Raw genomic sequence first — 22,146 nt, forward strand, 5'->3', positions numbered from 1 at the left:
ACACACAACAGATGTTGGAGGGTATGAGAACAGAATTATATCACAAACCATTCATCTGTCAGAGGAATGCAAATATATTTGCAAGGATTCCATTTTTAAAAGACAAGCTTTTTTTAAAAAAAGAACATCTCTTTCCTTTCTTCTAATTTAGATTGGTTAGTTCATGGGTAGGCAAATTAAGTCCCGGGGGCCAGATCCAGCCCAATCACCACCTAAATCTGGCCCGTGGAGGGACCAGGAATCAGTGTTTTTACATGAGTAGTATGTGTCCTTTTATTTAAAATGCATCTCTGAGTTATTTGTGGGGCATAGGAATTTGTTATTTCCCCCCCAAAAAAATCTAGTCCGGTCCCCCACAAGGTCTGAGGGACAGTGGACCGACCGGCCCCCTCCTGAAAATGTTTGTTGGCCCCTGAAAATAGTCTCTTCCCCACCCCAAGTGGTGGAGCTTCAGATTCTACCTGTGTGACTCATCCTGGGTTACCCACCCAAAACTCTCCCCGCCTGGGGATAGGTTTCTCCAGGATCAACATTACCCTTGCTGCTTAAGCAAACCTGGACCTCCAGCTGCTTTTCCTACACGGAGTCTTTAATGGAGAGAGAAGGGGCAACTAACTTGCAGTCCAATGCTATATATGCCCACTGAGCAGTAGGCCCAAGTTCAATAAGACTTCTTCTTAGCAGAGTATAGAATTGCAGCCTTAGGAAAGTAGTTTATTTAAGGAAGTTACTAATTATAAGTGGGTAAAATATCTGAGCTTAAAATAACTGTTCTTATTCAGTTTGTGCATTTCTAAATGCTAACAAGTCATAGACCCTAAACAACACACATGGCTATAGAGTGAAAGAAATTGCTGGTCGTTATGAGGAAATCACAGGTTTTCCATTAATCTCCTGGGATCCTTCTTCCTGGTAAGTGAGGAAGATTGGCTTCTCCCACGTCCACAGTCCTGAATTCAAATTGTCAGCCCACATTATTCTCCAACCTGCCGCTGCTTATAAACTGCAACTATTTTCCCTGCAACTTGTATCATGCAAACTGCAGTTCTGAAACCACCTCTGGTATTGCGTTCTGCTAACAACCTAGAGCCAAGATAGCACCTAGCCTTAGCTTTGCTGCTGGCTTTCTTAATGGTCATCACCCTTCCCTTTGCCCTCTTATAATGGCCCATCCCTTCAATTTCTTGAACACCGAAAAACTGGTTTGGCCTGTATTTTGATGCTGCTAAATTCTACTGTCTGGCACCCAGGAATTACAATGAAAGGAAATCTCACTGTCACACATAAACCTGCCCGTCTCCATTAGCAGAAGCAGGAAGTGGCTGTTAACTTTTGAAACAAAGGAGCTAATGAGAAGTACCAATCTTTTGAGTGGCGTGAATTACAAGATATTCCCTGTGGAAAGATGGGAGTATGAAGAATAACTGTACAAAGCCCTAGCCCCTTTTCTTTTTTTTAAAAAAAAGAGAGCCTCCACGAATAAGTTTGCCTTCCTTTTATCTTTTCTTTTTTTAAAAAAAGAGAGCCTCCACGAAGAAGTCTGCCTTCCGTTTATCTTGAACATGTTTATTACAGTCAGTGGGCTCATCCACATTTCCTATAAAGCCTGGGCCTGAGTGGTTTTCTGCTTGCCCCATGCTTTCTAGGAATGAGTCCAAGTGCTTTTGTCCTTGCCCCACCACGTTCCCCTGGAAAACCCGTGGTTTAGCGCTAAATTGGAACCAATGGCAATATGCAGAAAACCCAACTGCTGCTTGTTCCGATTCAGAGCTAAACTACGGGTTTTCCCTGGGGGCGGAGGAAGTGTGGCTGGACCCTGTGTTAAGTAAAGCAAGACCTTCACCAGCTGATGGGTTAAAAATAACCACACAAAACACTCCTGCAAAATTCTCCGAACTTTTAATATGCCTTGAATGAAGCCATGGAGATTACAGGGTGAGATGTTAGTGAGAGATTTGTGGGTGAAGAAATATAAACGACTGTTGATAATAAGGGGAAGCTACAGATGGAAAGGAAGAGCACCTAAAACGGCTAAAATTCCTGTTAATTGAAGTGTTTTGACTATCTAACAACATCCAGACAATTAGAAATGAAACAAAAACGGGTGTTCTCCTTAGTGCTGTCGCTCTGCTTGCCCCAATCCAGGGACAGAGGCACCAACATGCTGACCCCCACAGAATGAAGGGAGATGATCTGGGCTTTCCAGATCTAGGCCAGAGATTGTGTACGAACTGAAGAGGAGCTCTGCTAGATCCACCCAAAGTCCCATCATAGTCCAGCATCCTGATCTCAGTGCCCAGCCAGATACCTATGAGAAACCGAGGGCAACAGCCTTGCGATTTTCTGCAAGTGGTGTTCAGAGGCCTAATACCTCCAACAGCGTCCCTTTAAAAGCTAAGGAGAGTTGGATCAAACCAAAGACCGATCTAGTCAGGAGTCTTCTTTCAAGCAGCGCTGGCCAGATGCTTCAGGAAAGACCACAAGCACAAAGGCAAGAGCATCTCCCCGCTGTCATCTCCCAGAGACTGGTACTCATGAGGCATGCATGCTGCTTTGGAACATGGATGTTCAAGGCATCCACTGATAGGCTGTTCCTCCATGTATTTGTCCAATCCCCCTTGACAGCCCGTGGCAACTGGCATCATGCAACAATGAATTCTGTATGTTAAATGGGAAAGTTATTATTTAAGTCCTGTGTTTCTTCTGCTTTGCATCTCCTACCAATCAGTTTCACCAGATGACCTCAGGTCCTAATGCTGCCAAAAGAGAAATAAAAACCTATCTGCCCACTTTATTTACACCATGCATAATCTTGTAAATATCTACCAGGCCCTCTCTCTTAGTCTGCTGTAGCATCTTTCCTGTTCTGAAATCTCCCCCATATGAGAGCAGCAACTTGCAAATGATCTCAGAGCCCTCAAACTTCCTATTTCCTTCAGGACGTTCTTGGTGAATCACTGAGATCTCCTGGGGTTACTGGGCAAATTTCCTTCTCTCTTCCCTCCTCCTTCAATACTTCATCCTGTAAATAGTCTACTTTCCTGGCTCACCACCAAATTGTGATCCAGAGTTTCTTCGCTGTTCCTGCTGAATCTCCCACATGGACGTGATACAGTGGTACCTCGGGTTAAGTACTTAATTTGTTCCGGAGGTCCGTTCTTAACTTGAAACTGTTCTTAACCTGAAGCACCACTTTAGCTAATGGGGCCTCCCACTGCTGCTTCGCCGCCACTGCACGATTTCTGTTCTCATCCTGAAGCAAAGTTCTTAAGCTGAAGTACTATTTCTGGGTTAGCGGAGTCTGTAACCTGAAGCGTATGTAACCCAAGGTACCACTGTACTTCCTTTTCTATCTATCTGTGTTCCTTCCAAATTGATGCTGCTCCTGTGGCTGCTCCCCCAACCTTTGACCCTAGATGTTGCTGAACTCCATCTCCCATCAGTCCTAGCAACAATGACCAATAGCCAGGGATGATGGGAATTGTAGTATGGAGGGCTGAACGTTCCCTGCACCTACTTTATATAGAATGCCAAGGAGGAACAGGACATCCCACACAGCTGTGAGGCTCCGTGGAGACAAGGTTCAGTTGCAGCCAGCCTTCACCAGCCATCTTTCTTTCCTGACAGAGCTACATGTGCGATTCCATTCTGTGTAACTGCTAAGGACCCCCTCTGTCTACCCCACTGTTCTCTCCCACTTTCTGCTGGAGTAAAAATAGCATTGCAGTTGCTGAATTGGCTGCAGAAGTTGAAAGAGACTCTGGCAAAGGGACCAAAGGAGTGATGGGATGGGAGGTGATGGTTCTGGCAGTGGTGCAGTCTGGTCATTTTAGCCTTTGGGCTTAATGGTCTCTTGGGAACTCCTCTCTTTAGATATTATAAGGGTAACCAAATGTTCTTCAGATGTTCCTGGACTCTAACTCCCATCAGCCTCAGCCAGCACAGTCAATGGCCAGGGATGATGGGAGTTGCTGTCCAACATCTGGAGGCCACCACATGGGCTGTCCCATGTGTATTACTTCACTGACTCAAAACTGTGGGAGGAACATCAGAAGTGCCATGCTAGGTCAGACCAAAGGACTTAATCCCCCACTGTGTTTTCACATAGGAAGCCCATAAGCAAGAAATGAGCATAGCAGCACTCTCCTCATTTGAGATTCCCAAAAGCTGGTATGCAGAGGCAGACTGCAATCCTGGAGGTAGCACACAGCCATCATGGTCAAGAAACCACTGTCTGCCCTCTCCTCCATTAATTTGTTTAATCCCCTTTTAAACCACCAAGTGGGCAGCCATCTATACTTCTTCTAGCAAGCCAGCTCTTCTGCTCTATCTGCTGAGTAAAGCTAAGGACTCCTGCCCCGCTAACACCACTGGCTTTAGGACTTTTAAAAGGACAGAGCAGGGCTCTGTACACACTGTATATTTAAAGCACCTGACCTATCCCCCAAAAATCGTGGGAACTGTAGTTTAAGGGTCCTGGAAATTGTAGTTCTGTGAGGGCTAAAGTACAGTTTCCAGGATTCTTCGGCGGAAGCCCTGTGCTTCAAACATATTATGTGTACACAGCCTGGATCTCTACGTTGCAACCAGGCAGCTTTGCTGTGCTGGGATATTCTGTTCTTATTCTCATTACTGTCTTTTTAAAACACACAAACACACACAGGAAATGTGTGCTCTGGTTCTAGCTCTGGACCGCAGGGAAGACACACCTTTCATCAACATCCCATTTGTGACTGATTATGCTCTATGCCGCTCCCCAGCCAAAGCCCCCTAAGAAAGCTCACAATTGTACAACATATAAAACCACCACCAATCACTGTATATAAACCATTGAAAACAACAAGCTAGAAAGGAGCAACTAAGCAAAAGAAAATGTTTACAAAAATGGCAGAGCATTGCTGTGGAGAAGAGAAGTCTACCCAACTCCCTTAACCTCCTCCTTTCCTTTTAAATTGTTACTGGAACATTTTCACACTTGAGGACCGCTCAGGGGGAGAAAACCAATCTAAGTTGGCATTGGCGATGTCACAGGAAATAACCGGTTAGTGTCTGTGACAGTTGACACAAATTGCATTTCAGACAGCCCTCCAAACTGCTAGCTTGGGAAAGAAAGCCACGTTCCCTGTACGTAACACTGTGTTGTGGTTTGAAAGAAATAGCACTGAAAGCGGAAGTGCTTTTTGGAAGGAACATGTTGGGATCTCATGAATGGCCCTAACTCAACTGTGGCGGGAGGGTGGCACCCCTGAAGTACCTTTCGCATTAACAGTGCCCCCCAGCCCCCCACAAGTCTCCAACGAAGCTCATAAAATGCGGGCTGCGAGCCAACTCTCCCCTCCTTCTATCTGTCTGCAGCCACAGTCGCTTCACTGAGCAAAGCGTCGGGCAAGAAAGGCTGGTGGTTTGCGACCCAAAGCTTGGTTCCCTCTTCAAGGCGGGCACTTGTAAGGTCTCACGAGGACCATGTGGGTTTTCTGGTGTGTGCTGAGGCCGGACCTTTGCCGGAAACTCTTCCCACATTCCGTGCAGTGATAGGGTTTCTCCCCTGTGTGGATTCTCTGGTGGATGGTGAGGTGGGAGCTGACGCTGAAGGTCTTCCCGCACTCGTCGCATTTGTAAGGCCGCTCCCCGGTGTGGATCCGCTGGTGAAGGATAAGGGTGGAGCTCTGGCTGAACCTTTTCCCGCACGCTTGGCATTCGTACGGCTTCTCCCCTGTGTGGACCCTCTGGTGCTTGGTCAGGTGAGAGCTCACAGAGAAGCACTTCCCGCAATCCACGCATTTGTAAGGCTTCTCTCCGGTGTGGATGCGGCGGTGGAGAACAAGGGTGGAGCTCTGGCTGAACCTCTTCCCGCATTCGTTGCACTCGTAAGGCTTCTCGCCCGTGTGGATCCTCCGGTGGATGGTGAGGTGGGAGCTCACGCCAAAACTTTTCCCGCAATCAGAGCACGGGTAGAACTTATCGGCAGGATGGGGGGCTCTCTGGGGCTGGGCGACACTGTGCCGAGTTTGGGCAAGGCTCTCCCCACACTGGACACACAGGCTTGGGCCGGGCCCCATATAGACCCGGGGTGGGAGACTGGGGTTGCCTTTCGGCAATGGAGGAGGAAGAGGCGGCTTGGCCCATCCTTTCCCTGGATCCTCGCTTTGCTGCCCAGCCTGGTTCTGGCCTGGGTAAAGGGAGCCTTCAGGGCGTCCTGGAACCTGCTTCTGTGTCGGCGCAGCCTCTGCACCTCCAGGCTGGGGATTTGGGTTCATGGTTCCTCCATCTATCAAAGGAAAGAGAGTGAAGCAAGCATGGGAATATTTCCACCCCCTTTTTGCTTTGTTTCAACGTTTTATATCTGAATGGTTACCTTACCTTGCTGGTTTGATCATTTGCTGTTTTAAGTGGTGTTACCAACCTGAGATATTTGGACAGATGGATGGGGGGCAGGGGGCGGGTCAGGAGTCAAAATAACTAAATAAAACCCATTTGCTGGTGCCGCGGCTTAAAAACATCATTCCATACAATAGGTGAATTAGACCAACCTAGACCCAAGAGGTAGTGCTGGCTGACACTAATATTAGCTTCTAATTCCTGACATTCCATAGCTAACCAGCAGAATTCTATGGGAATTCCACCAGAGTTATTGGGTTTGGCCTCCACAACTATCAAACGCTCCAAATATTTCTGTGATATAAGACTGCTGACTATACAGGGACAGGAAAATTTCTCATAACTTTCTATCTTCTCTCCATCTACCACAAGATGGAGTAATCCTAATCTTCTTTTCTGTGAGCTTACTAAAGAAGTGTCCTGACATATTTTCATTGGAGAGAGTTTTGATGGCTTAGCAATATGCAGCCTTCTAGATTTCAAAGAAACTCTCCTGGCCTGATCAAGAGTTCCCTGTAATTCAAAAGGCTGCATATTCTTAAACCAGCAGAAGTCAATGTCAATGTCACCATACGTTTTTGGACCTCTGGGATCTCAGGTTTGCAATAGCCATCTTTACTACTTAAAGCTGATTTTATTTGATTTTTTTAAATATAAAAAAGAAGTAAAAAAGAAATAAATAAAAAGAAAAGTCCTTACCTAGTGAGAGTAGAGTCCCATAATTGTCCTGCACAATGTCCCTGTAGACAGGTCTCTGGCATGGGTCCAGAAGGGCCCACTGAATCTCAGCAAAATACATCAGTCACTTCTGCAGAAGGCTGTGGCCTCTGAAAAAATAAGTTTCCCCTGCTCAGAATCCATCACCAACCCTGCGGCTTGGGGCCTGTAACGTGGCATTTGCTGGACAGCATTAGCCCCCCTGATCTCAAAGCTACAGGATTCCTGCGGCCCTCCTCTCTCTCTCTCCCCTGCAATATCAATCCTGCGGCGCCTCCCGTCTCCCTGGCAAGGCTGGTGCACTTTCAACAGGTGAAGAAGGCTTTCCTGGGCCGATTTCTGCACGGCGTACACAGTTCTTAAGAGGCACACGACTCCTGCCAGGAAGGCGACGGCGGCGGGTGGAGGAGGACGAGGAGGAGGAGGCAAGCTTTCCTACTTCCTCTACCAACCCAGCCCAAGGTCTACGTCATTCTCACGTCTTGAAAGCTCTCTTCTTGTTTATATACGCGTAGGGAAGATCCGGGTGTGCGCCCCCCCCACACCTTGTTTGGGGGGGGAGCAGTTCGTTCGGAGAGCAGAGGCGCTGATGGAACGGCGGTGCGTTGGCTCCCCGCTGTTTGTGATAGGCTCCCCCTCCCCGCCCCCCCTTTTTAATGAGGAAGTTGCCTGGCTACGTTGCTGGACTTTTGGCTGGCTGCCCAAACCCCAGTCGGCGGGAGTTACCTGGAAGTCTCTGGCTTCAGGATCGGGACCCTGAGAAGCTGCAGAGTTCGCGATCTCTCCTTTAAATGATAATATTAAAAAGGGTAGGGGGGGGAGAGAGAAAAGAAAGAAGTGGGGGCGGGGGAGAGAAAAGCAACCGAGGCTGATAAAGGTCCCTCTCTCCCTTGAGGATGCGGCTGGAGAACGAGGAGATTTCTTAAAACTGGAGGCTCCCGCAGCCCCGTCGGGGTGGCGCCGGGTCTGGGGCTGCTGCTGCCGCTGCTACGCAAGCAGGAGGAGGAGGAGAAGCAGCAACAACAAGGCTCTCCGGCGCTGACCTGGGAAGTTCAGCCCCCAAAATCGTCAGCGGGAGCAGCAGCAGCAGCGAGAGAGAAAATGAGAACAGTCGCCTCTTTCTCTGCCTCTCCTTTTTTTGACAATGGCCAGAGCCCTCTAGCGGCATCGCTTCTGTTTTGCAACGCGGAGCAGCCGCCCCAAACAAGAGGCCGGCGCGGAGCCCCCCTTGCCAAGCGCCGCGGCGGGGGCCTAGGACCGAAGCGGAGCCCGGCCGACGCGCAGCGCGGACGGGGGCGCTGGGCGAAGCCGAGGCGGTTTTCCAAGGGCTGAGCGGGATGCAGTGGGAGGGAGGGCCGATTCCAGCGGGACCTTCCAGGTTCACAGAGGGGACACGTCACTGAGTACAAAATACCTGTGCGTGGACAACGACGAGCGAGCTTCCTGGCCCTCCGGGTGCACGTGCCTCTGGGGAGCAGGATGCTGCACTAGTTAGACGGGCCTCTAGTCTAACTGGCAGTGCATACATTTAATAAATAAAATAATAAATAATCCAGGCTAAAACATCATTAGGCCAGAGGGGCATTGTGCACCCAAGACTGGCATGGCATCAGAAGAAGAGAATCCCACTAGCATCTTCTTCAGGGCAGTACCCCCCAAATAATAATAAAAATAAGGTATTCCATATTTAACTTCAGTCCTATACAGTGGTACCTCTGGTTAAGAACTTAATTTGTTCAGGAGGTCCGTTCTTAACCTGAAACTGTTCTTAACCTGAGGCACCACTTTAGCTAATGGGGCCTCACGCTGCTGCCACACAATTTCTGTTCTCATCCTGAGGTAAAGTTCTTAACCCAAGGTACTATTTCTGGGTTAGCGGAGTGTGTAACCTGAAGCGTCTGTAACTTGAGGTACCACTGTATATCCCTGCCCTGCAGCTGCGCTATCCAGGCAGGCACCCCGCAGGTGCATTTAATGCTTTTAAAAAATTTTATTTATTAAATTTATGTACCACCCTTTATCCAAAGATCGCAGAGTGATTCGCAGCATTTTTTTAAAAAAATGAGAACACAAAATATATAGCATAGCAACAAACCAGAACCTCCGACTAGTTTAAAAGGCAAGGTATTTTTAATTAGCCAAAGGTCTGTGAAAAGAGGAATGTTTTTGCCTAGTGCCTAAAGATACGTAATGAAGGCACCAGGCGAGCCTCATGTTGCTGCCCTCCACGGAGGATGATCATCAGAGGATGATCTCAGGGTCTGGGTAGGTTCATACGAAGAGAGGCAGTCCTCGGGGTATTGCGATCCTGGGCTGTTTAAGACTTTATAGGTCAAAACCAACACTTTGAATCTGCCTGGAAATTGACTGGCAGTCAGTACAGTTGTGCCAGGATTGGCATCATATGTTCAAAGCATCTTGTTCCAGAGAGCAACCTGGCCTCTAAATTCTGCACCGGCTAAAGTTTCTGAACTGTCTTCAGAGGCAGCCCTGTGTATAAGGCATTGCAGTAATCTTAACACTGAGGTCCAGGACATCCACTGCCACACCTGCAGATGTAAAGGAGCAGAACATATTGAAGGCTCCATGGAGCCCAAGAGCACATGCCAAGCATCACCATCTGGAAATGATCATCCAAGTAGGACCTGAACCACTGAAAAGTAGTGCCTCCCACCCCTAACTTGGACATCTGCTCCAGAAGGATACGATGCTTGATATCAGAAGCTAATGAGAGGCTGAGGAGAATTAAAAGGGACACATTTCCCCTGTCTCTCTCCCAACAGAGGTCATCAATACAGGGTGACCAAGGCAGTTTCTGTGTCCAAATCAAGCCTAAATTCTGATTGAAATGGACCTAGAAAATCAGTTTCTTCAAAGAGTGGGTAGATCTGGTATAGCACTTAATTTCAAAGTGTTGGTTTTGTCCTAGAAATGTGGCTCAGGACCCGTGTCTGCAGAACGCTCTCACCAAGGAACTTTGCCTGGTGCCATCATTATATATTTTCACGTGCCAGGCCAAAACCTTCCTTTTTAACCAGGCCTCTGGCTTTTAACTAGGTGGGATGTTTTAATGGATACCCCCCTCACTTTAATGTATGCATGTATGTATTGTTTTTTGTAAGTCATTTTGAGCTTTGAATTGCCATGGCAACTAATAAATGTATTTTGTTACATTATACGTTTTCATTTTGTATTTTTATGCTGTAAACTGCCCTGTGGCCTTTGAATGAAAGATGGTATATAAATTTAATAATAATAATAATAATAATAATAATAATAATAATAATAATAAACTAGGCTTTCAGTGATGCAGCTCCAGCCTTTGGGATGTTACCAGCTGAAATTAGACAAGTGTCTACTACCCTAGTACCTTGATGTTTAGGCAGATTTTTGTTAAGTGAAATTAACTATGCAATTAAAATTATAAAATTAACTATACACTTGTAGGCCTGGTTTGATTGCATTTAGTTTCTAGATTCTGTATTTTGTCTCATTCTACATCCTTTCTGTAGCTTTGGTTGCAAAATAGTTTACACTGACAGCAGGCAGACACCAACGTTGTGTTCTTTCTGGCATCCGCTTAAAACATTTTTGTTTAGGCAAGTCTATCCAGACATGTAGATGTTGATGTGTTTTAATGGGTTTTTCTTTCTTTCTTTTTGCTGACCACTAGTTTTAATGCTTTCTAATCACTTGTTTTAAACTGTTCTTATTGATAATTTTAATATTTCTTGTAAGCCGCCTAGAGATTTTGTTACAATCAAGCCATATATAAAATTTGTTGAATCAATCAGTCCACAAGTAAACACAACAAATTGTTGCCCTTTCCTGACACCCCTGAGGGTCAAATGACACACTGTGTTTAATGTGGCTCTAGAGTAGAGTCTGAAGACACGGGGGGGGGGGCACCACCTTGATGAAACTAAGCAGGTCTGTGCCTGATCAGTTGGGAGGAGTAGACTACCCGAGAACCACATATACACAGCCTTGGGTTCCATGGTAGAAGGCAAACAGGATTTCTTTATTTCTCTTTACTATTACATTTATAGTCCACCCTTCCTCCAAGGAGCTCCAACCGGTGTACACCATTCTCCCTCTTCCTATTTTATCCTGACAACAACACTGCGAGGTAGGTAAGGCTAAGGTTAGGCCCAAGGTTGCCCAGTGAGCTTCATGGCCAAGTGGGGATTAAACTCTGGTCTCCCAAGTTTCTAGACCAGACCTGTGGCCACTATGGAACCCTGACTCTTGTGTGGGAAGAATGCCAAGCACAAGTTGTTCTGTATGCTCCAAAGCTAAGCACTTAGGAACACTGAAGGCAAAACAGCTGGGACTCATCTTCTGCAAACCACACAAAGATCTACCGGCACATCCCAACCTACCTTCTGCCTACCCCCTGCTCTAGCATAGGAGTGTATTTTTGCACGTTGACACAGCAATAGGCAGCTCGCTGCATTTTGCACCCACTCAAATGTCCAGGTAAGTCTCCTAGCCGTGTCAGGTTATTACACCCGAAAATAGTGTCCTAGCTACTCAGGACGTCAACGAGGCATCTTGGAATCAGGAAAAGTGTTTATTTCATACAGTGAAGAGACAGACACTGTTAGTACGATAGGGAAATAGATTAAGATACCATGGGCAATACCAGGGAAAGTGGGAAGTTGGTGGTGGGCATTTCATAGGGGTGGGAAACCCAGGCTTAAGTTTGGCTACGATACTGCTGCGATGGCATTTACAATTGTTTTGTTAAGGCATACCCATTGGCAGTAATAAAAATCATAGAAAGTACAGACCAAATAATCCAAAACATCCCTGCCCACAAACAATTCTAAAGCAAAGGAAACCTAAACCCCCCACCCCCAGTCCTCAAAAAGCCTAAAACGCAGAGCTCACAAACACTGAACTGAGCCAGAGTAAAACAAATACAGTACCCCAAAACTGGCTCCATAGGTGGCACCAGAGTGGGAAGATGGGGAGAAAGCTATGCCCCCTCCTGCAAACTGATAGCTTGCTCTTCGCTGGAGCCTCCTGTGAAATGGAAAAGGCTTTGTTATTCACTAGTAAGGAGAAAAAAAACACACCACATACACTTTTGCCAGACAACACCTAAACAATATAACTAAATCATAAACTAGGAATTAAAAGAAGGCCACAATTCTAATGCATGCTTACTTGAAAGTTAACTCTATCAAAACTAATAGGATTGCAATCGCGTGAGGGGGGCATGGGACATTTACTCCAGGGAAAAAACAGGACGGAAGCATGAAAGTGAAATACACCATTGTTTCTCTTTCACAAATCTTAGCATGTGGAACCATGTTCCCACCACCCAAAATGCACTTTGCCCCTTCTGCCACCCCACAGAAGTGGTGCTGATGCTCATAAACGAGTTCAGAAGACTCAGCTGCTCTCAGGAACACCCTTAAGAACTCAAGAACCTAAGAAGAGCCTGCTGGATCAGGCCAATGGCCCATCTAGTCCTGTACTGTTGTCACAGCAGCCAACAAGATGCCTGTGGGAAACCTGTAAGCAGGATTTGAGCACAAGAGCACCCCCCCCCAGCTTCTGGCAACTGGTTTTCAGAATTATTGCTGCCTCCAACTGTGGAGACAAAGCACAGCCATCATGGCTAGTAGCCATTGATTGCCCCCTCCTCCATGAATTTGTCTAGTCCTCTTTTGAAGCAATCTGGTGCCCATCACTGCCTTGTGGGGGTGAGTTCCATAGTTTAACGATGCACTGCGTGGAAAAGTACTTTCTTTTATCTGTCCCGAATCTTCCAACATTCAGCTTCGCTAGATGTCCACAAGCGGGTGGACATCTGCTCTCTTGTGGGTAAGAGTTTTAACAAATGTGAACTAAAGGTTGACCGCACACCAACCCAAGCCCAACGACTGAACCAGCCTTCGACAACCTGGCGCCTTTTAGATGTGTTGGACTATATAGCTCTCGTCAGCTCCAGCCAGCAGAGCTGTAGTTTGAAACATCTGGAGGACACCAGGTTGGCAGAGGCTGTGAGACAAGGAGTTCAAATGCACACTTTTAGGAGGCCCCAGATCCTGGCATCTAGACACCGTTCTTGAAGTACCCATTTTCAAAACGTCTGGTTGGAAAAGCCTGACGCAAAGAATGAGACTGGGGGGCAGGCTCGGGAAGGTTCCTGGACCACTGCTATTTTGCACATGGAATTCAATCACATGCTAGCAAGTTCAGGTTGAGCAATTAATAGTGGATTTAGAGCTCTTGTTCATGACACTTAAAAAAGGAGAGCCACTTTTTAGCAGTAAGGAAAGTGATGGGAAAATGCACTGGAAGGTGTGCAATTATAACTGCTTGATGTTACATCCAAAAAGAAAAATAATTAAAATAAATAAAGAAGAAACACTTTCCAGGTTGGGGATGGGAGAGAGAATGGTAATCCATAACATCACATCTATGGCAGCAGGGCTGGTCTGGCCACTACGAGCCAATTTCTGCTTTTCTCCAAGTACTGCTACTACAGAAATGACTGATTTCACCAAAGTCCACAATTGTACGGGGGGGGGGGGTAATTAAAAGTGTACCACCAGCAATGATAGTTCTACAATACTGCTGCACAACTTGAAAAATTATCTATATACAAGCTGTTGGGAGGTTTTTGTTTTTTTAAAGAAACTGCCATTAGCAAAGTCATAGACCAGGCATAACACAACAACATTATGGGTGCAGCGCCGTGAACTTCAGGCTCTGAAGTCGCACTGAAATCAATAGGCCTTTGGCATCCTTCTATCTGGAGTGCACCCCTCACATGGGAAATGAGACCCTTTCCTGCTCCCCCAGAATCTACCAGTCATAGTTGTACATGAGTCCACAGCAGACACAGGGTATATGCATGCAAAATGTCTAATGAAAGTGACCAATCAAGTGCAAGATCAAAAATACTTTTTTCTCCAGCATAAACCCAGCAGAATCAGCATATTCCTTCCTTCCAAGATCAGGCAGCTGAGGTCTGCAACAAGAAACACAAACCAGTTCCCTACTACCTGACTCATGAGGAGTCCTCTTTCTTGGATGGCAGGATTAGAATCAGGCCCTGAGAGGATGGCTCTTCTTTAGAGACCTCTTTATGCCCTACAGATCTTCCACTCTCCAAATAATGGCTGAATTCTGCCTTCAGAATTTTCCATGCATTTGCACTTACGATCGCAAACAGTACCACAATCATTTCCCCTCTGTACTCTCTTGTAGAATGGATTGGCAACGAAATGACTTGTTCACTTTAGTGTTTGTGCGCTGACTTTACCGCTTAAGCAAACTCCTGCTGTTTACGAGGATAGGTGCGAACACCCATAGGTTTGTGGAGTTTTATTGGCAGTGGAGAGTTGACCTCTCTGGTTGACAGGGGTTTAGCAGAATGAATCAATGGGCTGCATCCAGCTTAAATAACTTAACACTTTTAGTTTTGCTGGAACCGGTGGGACTTAATACAGTCACAACCAACTTGTCTTATTGATTTCAATGAGCCTACAGCATGACCAAGAGCACCATCCTATCAAATGCTATTCCTCTGTGTTCAATGGGACTTTCTGCAAGATAATACGGCAGATTGCAGCCCAAGAGTCTGGAGTCAACCAATATTATTCTTTTCTTTAACAGTTTGTTGTGTGGCAGAACCTCCACACTTGGGAATGGAGGCTGGCCCATTACAGTGAGCAGGGCACTGCCCTACCCATCTCAAGTCTGCCCTCAGCCAGTCCTCCCTGCCTTCTTTCTTACCATGGTGCAGGGGGAGGGGGGGTTACACCGTCTATCAGCAATCCTTAGTCTCTGTGTTGTCCTTGCCCAAGTCAGCAGGGAGAAAGATGGGAACTGGAATTACTTGGCTCTGCCTGTCATTGGCCGTGGCTCCACATTTTGTTGATCTCACAGCCCCATGGGCAACAGCTGTAACTACACACATCTAGAATGGATGTGTAGGTCCAGATTTTTAAGCCATGGGTCAGAGTTGACATATTCTTAGAAAACTGTCTTCCCCCACTCCACACATCTGAAAGCTTATTGATAGTCAGGAGGAGGATGTGTTTAAGCCTAGGTGTGAGAAGGAAGCAGTTTCCCTTCCAGGAAAAGCTGCCTTCTGGTTGTGATGTATGACGGAGCAGACCTGAAAACTCTACCTCTGGCCCAAAGCGAACTGACTTAGCTTGTGCTCCTCCCTTGAAGCATCAAGGCTCAAATCAGACTCAGGAGCCTCGGCCCTGGTGGAAGGAACGCCACACAAACTGACCACCCAAGAGGAAGGGAAAGTTATACCAGTCTCAAGTGTGTTGTTGCCAATTACCAGAGATCTCTCCATTCAGAAGGGCAAAAGCCTGACTTTGGGGAGATAAACCCCTAAGGCAATTAAAAGGTTGCAACCATCATTTAGGGCACGGCAGAACATTCCAAGTATTTTTCTAGCAATTGCAGGGTCTTGGGAATCCCAAACAAAAAAGCCAACCACCACGAGTCTGTACTGTGCAGACTACTGAACAAATAAAGGTTCACCATTTCACCACTGTTTGAGCACTCAAAGAGAAACCAATGTCAGGCTTAGTGCGGTTTCAAATTCATAGGAAGCAGAATAAAATAAGAGTTGACATAGAAGTATGAAACAGCTGCAGTTTTGACCCATCAACCTTAGTAGTCTTTCCAATGACTCTTGTGGTTTTTGTTGTGCTACATCAAGTTGGCCATTGAGATTCTGATGTACAGATGCTGTTTCTCCCATTTTGTATTTAGAAAGAGTTCAGAAAAAGCAGAGGGAAAACAAAAGAGTCTCTGCCTGCATCTTGCTGGCAGTTCCCTTTGTTATGACCAACACAGGCTTCAAAGATTTAGACCTGTCATTAGGCAAACTAGTAAAGGTGTTATAAAGTATTTCTGCTCTTAGCCGAACAAATGGAGAGTTGGCAGGTTGCTGTCGCTCCTTGGCTCCTATTTCTTCTCTCCATTGAGTTTCAATTTATTTCTTTTGTGTGTGTTCATAAACTCAAACCTTTCTAATGAGACGTTTTGCTCCATGCTTGCTGTACTTCTGCACTGCTTCATCACCCTGGATTCCAAAGAGGCCACATAAAAAATGACACATACAGAGGCCAAAGGCCACATAACTCAAGGCAGTCGCATGGGGGAATCCATGTCTTAGGGAGGCCCTGATACAAGACCATGGCTGTGCCCTTGTGCTATGCCTCTGAAGAGCCCGAGTGCCCAGGACCTTCAAAAAACCACACATCAGATTAGTTAAGAGCCACACACAGCAAACTGGGAGACAAGCAAGACAGTATTTCCTAGGAGCACAGGCTTAAGAAGAGAAAGTTTCGGGGACTCCAGCTAAGAAATTTGCTGCCTCCGCATCTCTTTCCATATGATTCAGAGCAGCAAGATACCCAACTTCCTAAAGAATCACCAAATGTCCCCTTAAATGTCTTCTATAGAGGAAAATCAGCTAACTATTTTGTGTGGAGACAGCTGACAGTATCATTTATAACTTCCTCCTCCATTTAAAAAAGCACAAGTAGCTACATTAAAAAACCCAACTAATTTAAGGTTAGTTTTTTACCCTATCTCTCAACTACAACAGAGTTACGCTGTGAAATGTATCAGCAGAACTATAGTCTTGTCCAAGGAGAAGAAAACTGTTCCAGATAGGAGATTCAGCCTTACCAGGAGATGCCAGATTGCACCTGGGACACTATGCATACAAGGCAGATGCTCTACCACTGAGCTACAGCCCTTCTGAAGGGCGGAGGAGAAACCAACCCAAACAAACCCCAATGAGAACAGAGCATGCTCGGTGGCCACAGAACACCGAGTATCTGTCAGGTGGGGCAATGGGACAGAAAACTGGGAGATGGGGAACAGGATGGAGTACTCTGAAAAGAGGCATAGCTGGCAGGCAAAAGCACTGTAACATTTTGTTGCAGATCCCACTCGCAAGATAAAAATACTGGAAAACTAGATGCACACACTGCCAAGTGCCATGGAAGAGAAATAGACAAGTTCTGAGAATTGGTTCAGAAGCAAACCAATAGCCTTTCCCCCCAGCTGAAGGATACTGAAATGCTCAAAACTCAGGCCCAGTGTTCCTGGTGTTGTTTCCTGGGTACTGTGGGCAGATGAAAGTATGATATAAACTGCTTTTTCTTGGCCACGATGGCTGAAATGAAAGCTGAGGGAAAGTAGGGTGGAAGAGTTACTCTAACTTCATTCCAAGTGAATCACCAGAATGATGCTTTTTTTTACTCCACAGATTGGCATAATGTTTACATGCTCACACATCCGTTGAGATGCTGGAGGTGTGCAAGGGGGAGGCGTGCAAACACCTCAAGTGTTCGTTCAGAGTTTCTTACTTTTGACGCACAGCATATTTCTTGATAGCCAAGTGGAAATTTAAAAAGGGTGGCCTTCATTTGCCATACTGAAGAGAAGGAAAAACACCCACCCCCACATACAGATGGCGTCGGGAAGATCTGACACTGTCCTTCCCGCTCTGAAAGAAGTAGCAGAACAACCTGCAGTTCCAGCATTTAAAATTATCGTCATTAGGTCTGCAAATGAACTGAGTGTGAAGTCCACATTGCTTCGGTCTTTGTGCAGACCAGGGACCAACCACTGCTGAATTTGTTATGCTCAATTCTCTCTCAAATCACAGCAGCTAAACACTCAGGTTATTTTATAGCATGGAGAAAAAACATGGGGAAGGGGGGGGAAGAGCCATCCTGACATAAAGACAAACATATGTCCAATACTGGCCATTTCTCACCCCCCGTTTGGATGGATATAGGACCAACCCAGCTGACTAAACTTTATGGGTTCTCTGGTGCCTTACAAGGTGGGAGGCTGCCCCAAACCCTTTCCCGCAGCTGGCACACTTGAAAGGTTTCTCCCCCGAATGTGTGGCACGGTGGCGCTCCAGGTGGGCGTTGCGGGTGAAGCCCTTCCCGCAGTCGCCGCAGGAGAAGGGCTTGTCCCCGCTGTGGATGCCTTGGTGGCGCTGGAGGTGTGCGCTGCGGGTGAAGCGCTTGCCGCAACGCGTGCAGCGGAAAGGCCTCTCCCCGGTGTGCGTGCCCTGGTGTCGGGTGACGTGGGCACTGCGCGTGAAAGCTTTGCCGCAAACACCGCACTCGTACGGGCGCTCCCCGGTGTGCGTGCTGTGGTGCCGGGTGAGGTGGGAGTTGCGCCCAAAGGCCTTCCCGCAGTAGGTGCACTTGTAGGGCCTCTCCCCCGAATGGGTCTCCTGGTGCCGCGCTAGGTGGGCGCTCTTGGCAAAGCTTTTCCCGCAGTAGCTGCAGCTGAATGGCCGGTCCTCTTCCTGCACCTGCTGCCCGAGGCGCTTCCCGCCCAAGGGGCGCTGAAGCCCAGAATGGGTGGCCATGTGTCGGGTCAGGTGTGAATTGCGCCGGAAGCCTTTCCCGCAGTAGGGGCACGTGTGAGATTTCTCCCCCATGCCAGCGGCTGCTGGTGGTGGTGGTGGTAGTGGCGGCGGTCCGGGGAAGGTTCCTCCGTAGGCAAAGGAAGTTCCTGCCTCAGCACACCTCACCTCGGCCTGGCCTGGCCAGCAGTGGTTGAACAGACCTCCTGCCAGCCCAGAGCAATAGGCCTGGCCTATCTCGGGGCTTCTCCCGCAGTAAGCCGTTTTGATAGTTAGGCTTTTTTCTTTCTTTATAAGCCTTCTTTCAACCACTTCTCACCTTCTCAGCCTTCTCTTGACTAACAGTTTTTGGACCTTTGCCCACACCACCTGCTCGAGAAACAGAGAAAAAGAAGAGAGAGAGAGAGAGAGAAGGAACATATATGAGTTGTGGCCAAAGCTGAGCAATAGGATGAGAAAGAGAGACAACGTAATGTAGGTCAACAAAGTTTATGAATACTTTTCACCTGCTGCACTCGCCACCTTCACCGCCACATGCATTTTTAAAAAAATAGTGGCTCGTGTACTTTTGGGGAAATGTACTTTTGGGGAAATGTAGTAGATAAAAAGTAGCATTTTACATGTTTTATTACTGCACTATTGATGTGCATTGTGCACACTGTACCTTTAGATCCAGGGCATTTTAGGCTTGTTTGTTAATAACACACTTCCAAAGAAATTGGTTTGTTTTTTTTAAAATGTCAAATTATACTTTTCAGGTAAGATCGGCTCCCAAACCAGCTTACATGTAGAATCAGAATTCCATCTTAAAACCATGGCCAGCTCAGACACAGTGGCTTTGACATTAGTCCACAGCCACCTTTTCCTTCCCCACTCATTGTTTCGCTTACCATTCAGGCCTGGTGAAGAGTCCCGGAAAACTTGCACACTATGTTGTGATGTTTAATAGTGAATGTGTATTTAGCTTCCTGCCCCACGTAGCTTATGCTCTACGTTAAATCTTAAATGCTAATCAGAAAAACAAAACAATGGTTCTTGAACCTGTGTGGGTGTGTAGGTGCAGGGCTTTTTTTCAAACTGAGCTCACAGGACCTCAGCTCTGGCACCTTTCAGGTGGGCGCCATTGTCATTCTAAGAGAACAAGGGAGAAGCTCACGGTGAGCTTGTACCTTTTTTCCTAGAAAATTAGCACTGTGTGTGTGTGTGTATTTATTTGTGTGTGTGTGTGTGTATGTATATGTATATACAAAGAGAGAACAAGCCAAACATTTCTATAACACCTCAGATACATCATTAGAAAGCCGCACCCACACAGCCTTTTTCTTTTTTTTCATTACAAGATAAATCGCACACATCCGATGGGGCTTCCCCCCTCCCCCCGGTAAGCAGTTACAGGATGACCGCCTTCAATCTGCAGAAAAATGAAAGAATGAAAGAATAACCCACAACGAAAATCGCACCCGAGGTTGGGCCGCGCTTAGTCGCGGAAACGGAGCGAGTGGGAGGAAGACAATTAAAGGCAGAAAGCGAGGAGGGAGCAGAGAAGCTCCCTGCTGCAAAAAAGGGGGGGATAAGGAAAGAGAGAAAAACGGGGGGGATGTGGGGCACGGAACTGGGAGGCGGGAAGCGCCCTCCGGCGCAGGGAGCGCGCGCCGCCCTCCCCGGCTCCGCATCGTGGGCTCCGCCCTCCTCTCCGTCCAAGGCGCTCTCACCAATGCAGCCCCCGCGCAGGGATCCCGGGGGGGGAGGGGAGTTCGCGCGCCCTTCGGCAGGCGCGTCCGGACCTCGGGCCCTGGGAGGGAACCAGCCACCCTCGCAGCGTGTGTGGGTGGGTGGGCAGCGGCGGGTCCGGGCACAGGAAAGGACCCCTCGCTGCATCCTGTCCCCCACCCTTCGCTTCGCGCGGCGGCAGCTCCGGCTCGATGGTTTTAACCCTCCTCCAGCCGACGAGGGAGAGAGTTCGCCCGGCTGGGTTGGGAAACAGCGGCGAGCGCAAAGGGAGCGGAGGCACTAAGGATGCGTCAGCATCATTATGAAGAAAAGGCACGACGGCAAGCTCTCGCCGCTCGTTTCCACAGACCCGAGAGGCAGATTTATTTCTTTCCGTTAAAAAAGAAAACCCGTTCCGAATGCAGAGGTCGCATTCAGCACCGATTTGCAAGATTTGCTGCCGTGCGGGTTTCACAGCAACGGCCTCCCTTGAAGGGCTGTGGTGTTGGTGGTGCGCGCACACACCGTATATTTAACGCGCATTGCCCCCTCCCCCGCAAATAATCCTGGGAAACGTAGGTCGTTCAGGGTGCTGGAAGTTATAGCTCTGTGCGGGATAAACTGCAGTTCCCGGGATTCGTGCGTGTGCTTTAAATGCACGGCGTGGTCGCAGCATCCTTATGTGAAGCACTTTGAGCGTAGTAACGTGCATAGTCTTATTAAATAGTTTGATGCGCACAGTTCGGCTTTAGCAACAGTTTTAAATATTGGCTCGGCTCCGATTTGGAAAAGGGGAGGTTCTTGAAAGCTTCCAATTTTACATTATAATACATTTACGAAGGCCTAAGCTTATCCTTTTTGGTAGCCTCCTTTGTGCCCCTTCTGCCTCCAGGCAAAACACTGCTCCTTTCCTTGATCCACCCTGCAGACTGCTCCCCCACCAAGAGATTTATGTTTGTCCTTCTCCAATACTCCCTTTGTTCTGGTTTATGGCAGGGTTGATAAGACTGTGAGAAGGGAGGACGAGTCTCTGTTCCTCCACTGACCAATGCACTTCAGGAGTGTTCTAAAATTGCTTTGAAGCTTCACTCCTAGAGCTCAGGGAGTGAGCAGGAGGGCCCCAGAGATATTATCTGTAACATTGATTTAGTTCCCTTTCAGCTTCAGCAACAAACCAGACTGGAGTAAGGGCATGGTTGGCTGCGTTTCTGGAATTTCTGAGTTATAAGTATTTATGGCCTATAAATTAAAATTTCTCCTCTGTCATAAACCCACACAGATGGAATTTGTCCTGTCCCTGAAATTGTCCTATATATCCAGTTTTCCATTTCTCATATGACCTAAGCAGCTCCCCCCCCCTTCAGCTAGGAGCCAGGCCATTGTCTGCTTATGTTTGTGTTTTTTATCTGTTATTTCTAGTCATTTTGTGTATGATTACTTTTCAGATAACTCTGTATCTTATGGTCTGAAGGTACATGATGCAGTTTGAAACTTAAATATGGGAGAAGGGCAGACAACAGTGAGGTGCTTTTGAAGACTCCCGGTGAGGCTCCTAACTAGCTCTCACATTCCCTCCTAGTTCTCCCCACAAATAAACAAACTTATATTACTAATAGGAAGTGTACACAGAACCTTTAGTGGTTGCAATATACTGTATTTTCATAGCACTCAAATGAGAAAACTACTGCACCAGCATTTTATGAAGCTTTAGCCCCCCTCCCCACCTTTGGAGACTATATATTCCCTTGTCTCCTATGCTGGAGCATATACCAGTGCATATTTAAAAGAAAATAGCCAAACAACACACATTCCCAATCTAGCAATAAAATTCTCTCACTTGCTCTCTTATTGAATACTAGCTAGAAGAGCCCAGCATTGCTTGGGAATTCTAACAAGCTAATAAATACTGGGATTTATAAATGAATACTATATTTTCTTAGTTTCTAGGGTTA

General features: G+C 47.1%; 2 protein-coding genes and 1 long non-coding RNA gene across 6 annotated transcripts; all 3 read right to left on the minus strand.

The window, feature by feature from the left end:
- Window positions 1-1,882: 1,882 nt before the first annotated feature.
- LOC128399452 (uncharacterized) lies at window positions 1,883-3,385 on the minus strand. Its single transcript, XR_008327228.1, has 2 exons — window positions 2,959-3,385; window positions 1,883-2,907 (listed from the first exon to the last, which is right to left on the minus strand). It is a non-coding gene; the product is annotated as an uncharacterized LOC128399452 (long non-coding RNA).
- Window positions 3,386-4,798: 1,413 nt separating this feature from the next.
- LOC128399438 (zinc finger protein 239-like) lies at window positions 4,799-8,772 on the minus strand. 4 transcript variants are annotated; one of them, XM_053360907.1, is made up of 3 exons: window positions 7,822-8,772; window positions 7,078-7,205; window positions 4,799-6,268 (listed from the first exon to the last, which is right to left on the minus strand). In XM_053360907.1, exons 2-3 carry the CDS (start codon window positions 7,175-7,177, stop codon window positions 5,430-5,432), a joined length of 939 nt encoding a protein of 312 aa, XP_053216882.1. In that variant the 5' UTR covers window positions 7,178-7,205; window positions 7,822-8,772; the 3' UTR covers window positions 4,799-5,429. The 4 variants fall into 4 exon arrangements, with proteins under 4 accessions (XP_053216882.1, XP_053216884.1, XP_053216883.1 ...); XM_053360909.1 differs by lacking the exon at window positions 7,078-7,205 and having other exon boundaries at window positions 7,822-8,771; XM_053360908.1 differs by lacking the exon at window positions 7,822-8,772 and having other exon boundaries at window positions 7,078-7,400.
- Window positions 8,773-11,649: 2,877 nt separating this feature from the next.
- Window positions 11,650-20,394, minus strand: LOC128399444 (zinc finger protein 436-like). The gene is made up of 2 exons (XM_053360917.1): window positions 20,375-20,394; window positions 11,650-18,853 (listed from the first exon to the last, which is right to left on the minus strand). The coding sequence occupies exon 2, from the start codon at window positions 18,557-18,559 to the stop codon at window positions 17,912-17,914; it is 648 nt and encodes a 215-aa protein (XP_053216892.1). The 5' UTR covers window positions 18,560-18,853; window positions 20,375-20,394; the 3' UTR covers window positions 11,650-17,911.
- Between the last annotated feature and the right edge of the window lie 1,752 nt (window positions 20,395-22,146).

The sequence above is a fragment of the Podarcis raffonei genome, chromosome 13 (assembly GCF_027172205.1).
Source record: "Podarcis raffonei isolate rPodRaf1 chromosome 13, rPodRaf1.pri, whole genome shotgun sequence".
Classification (NCBI taxonomy): Eukaryota; Metazoa; Chordata; class Lepidosauria; order Squamata; family Lacertidae; genus Podarcis; species Podarcis raffonei.

Coding starts and splice junctions, on each gene's coding strand:
- LOC128399438 (XM_053360907.1), bottom strand. CDS start 7,177: ATGTATTTTGCTGAGATTCAGTGGGCCCTTCTGGACCCATGCCAGAGA. Junction 6,269..7,077: donor TGGGACTCTACTCTCACTAG/GTAAGGACTTTT, acceptor TTCCTTTGATAG/ATGGAGGAACCATGAACCCA.
- LOC128399444 (XM_053360917.1), bottom strand. CDS start 18,559: ATGGGGGAGAAATCTCACACGTGCCCCTACTGCGGGAAAGGCTTCCGG.